We start from the raw sequence: 8,951 nt of genomic DNA on the forward strand, positions 1-8,951 counted from the left end.
ACTCTGAAGATCAGAGTATGTCACAACACTGAATGTAATTGACTCTAGGAGGCTAATCTATGAGAGGGCTAGATGGCCCTCTATTCCTACGTATGAGACAGATTTTAAAAGTGTTTTTAAAATAATTGTACAATTCAAAACTTGTCTTTGTTGAAAGCATGAAAGGACACGAAATTGCACTGGTCTGAAAGCTCCAAGATGGGGTTCCTTTGGAAAGTCAAGGCCACCTGCTAGTGGATGAGTCATCAGCACAGGCTTACACCTGCCCCCGCAGACGCCACACTGGCTGCTGTGCCTTTCCAAGTGTAAATGACCCACTTGTGCTAACAGCCACCTGGGCCCGGCCTGCAGCTCTAGAGCGCGGGCAACTCCGGATCTTAGTTGTGGGAATAGAGAGCTTTTCATTCTCCGTCCAGGTGCGTGCGGGGTGCACTCTGCGGCCCTGGTGAGCCGGTGCCCCTCAGCAGCCCCAAGCTGGAGCGGCCTGGGCAAAGCTCCGGGCTCGACGCCAGGGGAACCGTCGGCGCCCGGAACAGTTCTCTCAGGCTCTGAGTCTTTAAAAAGCCAGTGCAGGTGGGTCAGATACAGTGACCACAGCCTGGCCACGAGGTGGCCCAGCCAGGGGCGAGCGTCCTTTGCAGGGACACTGTGTTGAGAAACTGGAGCACCGGCCGGTGCCAAAACTCGAGCTGGTGGCTGCCATGACAACGGAGCCAGGGGGCCTCCCCGGCCGCACGCCCAAGCTGGAGAGAAGCGCGGGTGACCTGGCCCGCCCCGCCCCCAGGCCGCGGCCGCCTAGCCGAGACTGACCCTCCGCAGCTCCTGTAGTCACGTGGCTCTGGGAACCCGGAGGGGGGAGGTTGGGGACGGGCCTGGCAGTTGTGAACTCGAACCTGCCGCTGTCGCCGCGGCGGGGTGGGGAGCGGGCCACAGAGGCCGGCCTGGGGTTTCATGGATGGGCGCCGCGTCCCCGCAGGGCACGCGGGAAAGGTATGGCCCGAGCAGGGGCGCGGGGGCCACCGAGGGCGCGCGGGGGCAGCTCCACCTGCGGGGCGCGTGACCGTGAGTGTGTGCGGTTGTGGGGTTCGCGCGCGCGCGGTGTGTGTGTGGTGGTGGGGGGCGGAGTGCTGCGGCGCAGGGCGAGCGCACCTGCGCACAGGCTCCGCGGGCTGCGCTGTGCGTGGGACCCGAGATGGCCCGCTCCCCTCTTAGGAGTCAGTCCAGCGTGCCAACGAACGAGGACAGAGGACACGCACCTATACAAAAGGGGGGTGTGGGCCTGCTGCCACCCGGGGCTGTCCTAGATCCCGAAGGGGATCCCGGCCGGGTCCTGGGCACACTGGCACACCCTGCGAAGACCCTCGGGGAAACAGGCCTGGAATTTTTGTTGCGAGGAGAGTGGGGGGAAGGGGAGCCAGCAGGGATTCCAGAGTTACTGCCTAGGTCGTCCTTTGGCCACCGAGGAAGATCTTTGCCACAGATCAAGAATTCTTCTGTGATCCTACTTGGCTATGAGGTGGTTCCCAAAGGCAGCACTGTGCTTCCTAGTGAAGGGCTATATTCATGTTTTAGTCCCCTGGCCGTTAGGGCATTCTGCCAGACTGAGGTGTGGAGCTTAAGGCTGAAGCCTGTGGCTTCGAATGGGGGAGGGACTAGGTGATGATACAAAGCTCTCCTGGCAGAGCGCAGAGCCTCACATAGATTTTCTCTCCCTTCCCCAGGTGAGGCTGACCTCTCTGCAGTTAGAGGTCTGAGCTCTGCCATGGGGACAGGGATGTCTTTATTGCTACAGTTTTCTCTAACATCCGGGGGCTACCGGAGTGTGGGCCGAAGTAGGCGCTGCAGCAGAAGTATCCCCAGGAGCATCCCCAGAAGGAGCTGGAAAAAGCCTCATCCCCAGCTCTGCAGTCTCCAGGGTAGAGTTTGGCCTTTTGTGTGTCCTCATACCAACCCCGAGCTCCAGTGCTCAGGTCTCCCATGACGGCAGGACAGGAGCTTATTGGGCAAGGAATCTGTTCTGTATCATGGAGTCACCCCTGGGTTCAGCCAGTGGGGGTGGGTAGTCCCCCAGAAGAGATTCAGGAGGTTGTGCCTGGATAGATCCCGTGAACAGACATGAAAGGTCCCTGGGGAGTCTCACTGCCACCCCAGAACTCATTCTGTGTAGGAGGCTCTCAGGAATCTGGGCTCCCCTCCTGCGGTATAGCTGAACATGGAGCAGTCCTTGGCCAGGTTTGGGCAGGACCAGGCAAGGGACTGAGATCACAATCTCGTCTTCCCTCCTCTTTCCTACCCCAACAATCCCTATCACCCCTAAGAGATGCTGAGCCAGGGATTCCCCCTACTGCCTGCACAGCAAACTGTGGGTGTTCCTTGGATTGAGAAGCACTTTCCTTCTCCCAATGTCCCAATCGCAATTGCTTAGGTGTGGGTGACAAGGGCTGATAGGCCAAATGTGGGCCGTCTGGGCGGTGGTGGCCTGGCATTAGTCTGTACTAGGAGAGGCACCTTGCTCTCTTCCTGTTCTGAAGAAATGCTGTTCCCGCTTGGCCCTCCAGACTTAGAGCTGAGGTGTGTGTGTGGTGGGGGGAGCTGACAGTACCTTCCTTAAGGCTTTAGTCAGATGGTTTCTGAGATGTTTGCGCACCTCCATGTTAAGAGGAACACACACTGGCCTGAGGGTTCACAAGCTCCGTCCCCCAGCCTAGGTCTGCTAGTGATTGACAGTGTCACCTCAGCAAGTACTACCACCATTTGAAGTGCCACACTTGCTTCATGTGTCAAGTAGGGAGCTCTGATGTGGCAGAAGGAAGTGGTTGTCACGGGAAAAGGCTAAGGGGGAGTTTTGCAATAAGTCAGGCACAGTAGGGAGATGAAGAATATTTCTGTAAGTCTTCCTGACACTAGGCTAGATACCATGTGAGAACCCCAAGAAGTGTCAGCATGTCTCCCTCTGGAAGTTTCCAGGGCAATAAAGTTATAAAAAAGAAGATTCTTTGAAATGTTATTTAGAAACTCAAGACCAACATATAGACTAGAATGGTGCTAGCAGTTCCTAGAGGGAAGCTTTCCTCTTCCTTGGGGTTAGAAGGGAGAAACTGGGCTTAGTTCCTGCAGTGACTGTGATTTTCCACCCTCAGCAGAGGAAGAACCGATGCTGGAACGACGCTGCAGGGGCACCATGGCCATGGGCCCAGCCCAGTCCAGGCTCCTTTCTGGGCCCTCCCAGGAGTCCTCCCAGCCCAACAGAGGGTTGAGTCACCAGGGCAAGTCAGTAGCTCAGCCAGGAGGCCAAGCCCCAGGCAAGGCCCATCGCTGTGCCCACTGTCGGAGGAGCTTCCCGGGCTGGGTAGCCCAGTGGCTTCACACTCGGCGGTGCCAGGCGCGGCTGCCGCTGTCCTGCCAAGAGTGCAACCAGCGCTTTCGCCACGCCCCCTTCTTAGCGCTGCACCTTCAGGTTCATGCCTCTGCCATCCCTGATCTGGGTTTCACCTGCCACCTCTGTGGGCATAGCTTCCGAGGCTGGGTAGCCCTGGTACTGCACCTGCGGGCTCACTCAGCTGCAAAACGGCCCATCACTTGTCCCGAATGCGACAGACGTTTCTGGCGACAAAAGCAGCTTCGAGCTCATGTGCAGAGGTGCCATCCCCCTGCCCCTGAGGCCAGGCCCTTCATATGCGGCAACTGTGGTCGGAGCTTTGCCCAGTGGGACCATTTGGTTGCTCACAAGCGGGTGCATGTGGCCGAGGCCCTGGAGGAGGCAGCAGTCAAGGCCCTGGGTCCCCGGCCCCGAGGCCGTCCTGCCGTGACTGCCCCTAGGCCCGGTGGAGATGCCGTGGACCGCCCCTTCCAGTGTGCCTGCTGCGGCAAGCGCTTCCGCCACAAGCCCAACTTGATCGCCCACCGCCGCGTGCACACTGGCGAGCGACCACACCAGTGTCCAGAGTGTGGGAAGCGCTTCACCAACAAGCCCTACCTAACTTCGCACCGGCGCATACACACTGGCGAGAAGCCCTATCCGTGCGCCGAGTGTGGCCGCCGCTTCCGCCACAAACCCAACCTATTGTCCCATAGCAAAATCCACAAGCGTTCGGAGATCTCAGCGCAGGCTGCCCCCGGCACCGGAAGCCCTCAGATTTCAACGGAGCCCATGGTGCAACCTGCAATTGGGGCTCTGGGGTCTCCGCGGACCCCTGCCGAGGCATCTGTGCCCTTGCACAGCTGCACCGATTGTGGCCGCAGCTTCCGCCTTGAGCGCTTCCTGAGGCTGCACCAGCGACAGCACACAGGCGAGCGGCCCTTCACCTGCCCTGAGTGCGGCAAGAACTTCGGCAAGAAGACGCACCTGGTGGCTCACTCGCGCGTGCACTCCGGCGAGCGGCCTTTTGCCTGCGAGGAGTGTGGGCGCCGCTTCTCACAGGGCAGCCACCTGGCAGCCCATCGGCGCGATCATGCGCCGGAGAGGCCCTTCGTGTGCCCCGACTGTGGCAAGGCTTTCCGCCACAAGCCCTACCTGGCTGCACACCGGCGCATCCATACTGGTGAGAAGCCCTACGTGTGTCCAGAATGTGGCAAAGCCTTCAGTCAAAAGTCTAACCTAGTGTCGCACCGGCGTATCCACACTGGTGAGCGGCCTTATGCCTGCCCCGACTGTGACCGCAGCTTCAGCCAGAAGTCCAACCTTATCACACACCGAAAGAGCCACATCCGGGATGGCGCCTTCTGCTGTGCCATCTGTGGTCAGACCTTTGATGACGAGGATCGACTCTTGATGCACCAGAAGAAGCACGATGCCTAAGAGGGGCCATAGGCCGAGGGAAACAGGCCTGGATGTCCTTGGCAACAGTGTGCCAGTGTGCACTGTGGGGTGCCTACATTGACGCTGCTGGAGGGACAGGTGGGGATACCAGAGGGATAGAGGAAGCAGAGTGATCTGGGCTCTGTTTAGGAAGGGAGTTTCCCTAAGTGGTCAGGGAATCCATTTTAGTATGCAGGGACCTAGCTCCCCAACTGGGTTTTCTAAGGGTCAACTCAGACTACCCTGTACCCTGGAAAAGTAGCAATAGCAGCTCCATCTACCCTTTGAGTCCTCTGCTAGAGGAGCCACCAGTGGGAAGGGAGCCACTCCATCCTCTGGTGTTAACGCCTTAATGTCCCAGTCTTTACTATGAGTTACTTCAGGTCAGTTTTTTGGAAGTAGGTGTGGTATAGTCATTAGTAAATGAATCCTGGGGCAGGGAAAGTGGGCCAGCTGGATACACCTTGGTGAACCTGTTGGCCTTGTTAGGCAGCAGGAGAGGTGAATCTGAGCTCCTTTTTTCCTTCCTTCCTTCCTTCCTTCCTTCCTTCCTTCCTTCCTTCCCTCCCTCCCTCCCTCCCTCCCTCCCTCCCTCCCTCCCTCCCTCCCTCTCTCTCTCTCTCTCTCTCTCTCTCTCTCTCTCCCCCTCTGAGTACCCTTCCACAATGCCTCCTGTATAGGTACCCAGACGTGGAGAGGCCCACCCACGGTTAGAAATTCCATCTACTTCTTGCAGGTTATCCTTCCAGGACATCTATTTACTCCTTCACTCGCCTGGCTTTATCTGTCCTCTCTCCCTGGGTACAGGGCTTACCTGGAGGTTTTGTTTAAACTCCTGACTCTCCCCAACTCTTTCTAGAGCATCAGGAGTTATAGAAAGACTAGTCCACTGATGCTGGGAGATTGGGTACAGGGAAAGTCCTGGGTAGATTTCCTTTTTAAGTTTCCCAGGTGTGGATGCCAGCCTCTACCCATGCACCTGGTTCTATTGTAGGGTGATTCTAAATGTTAAAATCCTTACTTAAAATGATTGGATTCTGTTTTCCTATATTTTCTGCCTACTGAGTCTTGTTTTATTTTCTGGATCGAAACAGAACAACCATTTACCCTCCTTTTCAAACTAGAGAATAAAGAATTGGTTTTAGAACTAGTAGCTATCTGTGTTCCTTTCTGTGGGAGTCATGGTGACGGAAAGGAACGTCACTTTTATTTCCTGAAGTCAGGCTGGGGGCTCTGAGCAGCTGAGTACCCCTGTACTCTCCTCCCAGTCCTTGCTGGAGGCAGAGCTAGCTTGAGCTTGAGCAGATTCAGAGGGTTGACAGAAGCACCAGAGAACAAGGATGCTTATTTTGGAATCAAGGACTTAAAATGTTGGACCCAAGACAGTCATTGTTTTTCTTCCAACTTCAGGCTTCATGTCATATCTCTGAGAGCCTCATTTGAAGGGTGGCAAACCCCTCATACTTTGGTTACATCTGCAGCTTTGTCAGGGTCGTTGTCATGAAAAAAAAAAAAGGAGTCTCTGGGAAAAGAGGCGTTCTGAGCAGCAAAGATAGCTTTCTGCCTACAGCTCCCAGTACTGACTACAGACACACACAGACTTGATCTCAGCCTTCTCTGGGGTTCCCTGAGGGGAGAAGGGCTAGTTTGATTTGCCTGGTGGGGCCTCCCTGGTCGGCCGGCCGCAGGTCCATCATTGGTAGTTTCACACACAGCTGAGTACTGTTCTTGTTGGGCACAAATGGCCTCTTGCTTGTCATCTCTGTATCAGTCCCTACACAGAGTGCTGCATAAGAATGAATAACTATTTTTGTGTGTGTGTGAATGAACTTTGCTGAGAAGTTCTACCCGATTCTACCTGATGGGCTTCCCTGGATGCTTGTCTTCTCCCTCTAAATCCATGCACACTCTTGCACATGACTGGTTAATGCTGATTACTAGAGGCTGACCGAGACTCCAGTCGGTCTGTTCCTGCCCCCTTTTCTCTTTAAGATGTGTGCCTGTGTATATGTGTGTACCTGATACCCATGGAGGTCAAACCAGAAGAGGGTATTAGACCCCCTAGACCTGGAGTTATAGATGGATGTGAGCCACCATGTGAATTCTAGGAACCAACCCAAGTCTTCTGCAAGAGCTCTTAACTGGTCAGTCATCTTCCCAGCTCCCCTTTTCATTCCTGATTACCACTACACACCATAAATAAATAAATTTAATACACTACTTTTGGTTACAACATACTGAGATTGGGGAGATGGCTCAGTTTGTAGAACACATGCCTTGTGAGCATGAGGGTTGGAGTTTGGATCCCAGAGACCATATGGAAAGCTGAGTATGGTGGCTCACAGGGAGTGAGATCCTGCTATCTTGCTGGTCACCTCAACCTAGGCTACTTGATGAAGTTCAAGGCTAAACACAGACCCTGTCTTAACAAAGATGGAAGGTGCTGGAAGATAACTAATGTGATCCTCTGACCTTTACATGCATCCCCCGATACACACACACACATACACACAGAGAGAGATTTTATAACACAGACTCTCCTGTATGTGTATCAAAGCATACTTTTTTTTTTTAAAAAAAAAAAAAAAAGACAGAATCTGACATAACTCCAGGCTGGCCTTGAACTCACTGTGTGGGTGGCTGGCCTTCAACTACTGATTCTCTGAACTTTCCTTCCCGAGAACTGGGATTCCAAACAAGCATCACCATGTGCAGCTTCTCTAATGTGTTTTAAATATCCTTCCTGGCCCATCTCTCCATACCTGAAGTTTGCAGGGTTTTCTCCCAGCCATCTGTTTGTGCATTTTCAGCTGCCTTGCTTTGGCTTATGGGAAATACTCGCAGATTTGCTTCCATCTCTCCGCTCCTGAAAACGCCTTGGTCCTGGAATGCTAGCCTGGAGTCTGTCGCTCTAGAGTGGGCCTGCTTGCTGTTCCAGGACCACACTAGCTGGTGAGCGATCAGGAACCAGAATGCTGCTCTGAGAGGTAGGAATGAAAATCCAGAAAGTTACCTAAGCAGGTAGAAAATTATCCATCTATTTCATAGGCAAATACGTCAAAGTCCAGAAACAGGGGTCTCTTTTGTGACGACTGCATGTGAAGTAAGTGGGAAAATGGGTAGAATTTTCGCCTCAGTCTCCATGATGCTTAAGAGCTGGACAAGCCGCTGGGCCTATAGCAAGCCCAGATGAATCAGCTGCAGACTGGTCCCATGGTAGGGGTCGCAGGAAGCCATCCATCTTGGTTCCAAATGCACCTTCAAAGATTCACCGTCTCTCCAGTTGACCCTACTGTGATTCCTGAGGCAGGAGTGAGAGGATTTACCCAGCTGGGACCCAGCTCAAGGCGGGAATTCCCTTCAGATGGACGGAAAGGGGTGGAGATGAAAATGCTTTCCTGGAGGTGTTTGGGAAACAACGGCTTTCCGTGCCAGTCTGGAGCCGGTTAGCATCTTGTAGATAGTTCACTCAACTGAACCCTAATGTGCAGTGAAACTAGTTGAAGTAAGGTCTTCAGACTTGTTTCCTCAGCTAGAACAAGCTCTCCCCAGTGCAACGATTTCCAAAGCCACTTCCAGACATCGCCAAACATCATTTATCATGGTCTGCTGAGGGCGAGGAACAATAGCCCTGCAATGTATAATGTGCGGCTGTGTGCAGTGCCACCTGAACATAGCTTTCGGGGAGTAAAGAAAAAGGACCACATTAAAGTGGATATACTCTCGAGAGAGTTCCTAAAAGTGGTGGTTTCTATGTGGTCCGCGATGGCTTCCCAGCACGAACACCAGTGGCACCTCAAAAATACTAGCTACTGCCGGACTCCGCACCTATGCTGCGAATTCAGATGTCAACACGCGCTTGTGCGGGAGGCAGAGCGCGCAAAGGCTGGTGGATCCGAGGCACCGGGTGGACGGGTAGCAGTAACGACGTAATGTCACCCAGCTCAGGGGGCCGGAGAAAAGTCGTTCCCACTCCCTGCGCTCAGCACACAGGTTCGCAGCTCAGAGACGCTCGTCCGCGGGCAAGGTCAGACCCTGGCTATTGGCTCCAGAGAACAAAGAGGCCGCCCCGCGGGCTGCTCCGATAGGGCCGGGAGTGTCGTCTGAGCCGCACAGCCAATCCGCAGACGGGGCAGCGCAAGGCAGACAGCCA

General features: G+C 54.6%; 1 protein-coding gene across 7 annotated transcripts; it reads left to right on the top strand.

The window, feature by feature from the left end:
* The first annotated feature begins 837 nt into the window (after positions 1 to 837).
* Repin1 (replication initiator 1) lies at positions 838 to 5,951 on the top strand. 7 transcript variants are annotated; one of them, XM_085683911.2, is made up of 3 exons: positions 843 to 990; positions 1,793 to 1,916; positions 3,141 to 5,951. In XM_085683911.2, the coding sequence occupies exons 1-3, from the start codon at positions 952 to 954 to the stop codon at positions 4,796 to 4,798; spliced, it is 1,821 nt and encodes a 606-aa protein (XP_085540037.1). In that variant the 5' UTR covers positions 843 to 951; the 3' UTR covers positions 4,799 to 5,951. The 7 variants fall into 7 exon arrangements, with proteins under 7 accessions (XP_085540043.1, XP_085540037.1, XP_085540038.1 ...); XM_085683912.2 differs by having other exon boundaries at positions 3,144 to 5,951; XM_085683913.2 differs by having other exon boundaries at positions 856 to 990; positions 1,722 to 1,916.
* Positions 5,952 to 8,951: the final 3,000 nt, after the last annotated feature.

This window comes from Myodes glareolus, chromosome 25 (assembly GCF_982192425.1).
Source record: "Myodes glareolus chromosome 25, mMyoGla1.1, whole genome shotgun sequence".
NCBI lineage: Eukaryota > Metazoa > Chordata > Mammalia > Rodentia > Cricetidae > Myodes > Myodes glareolus.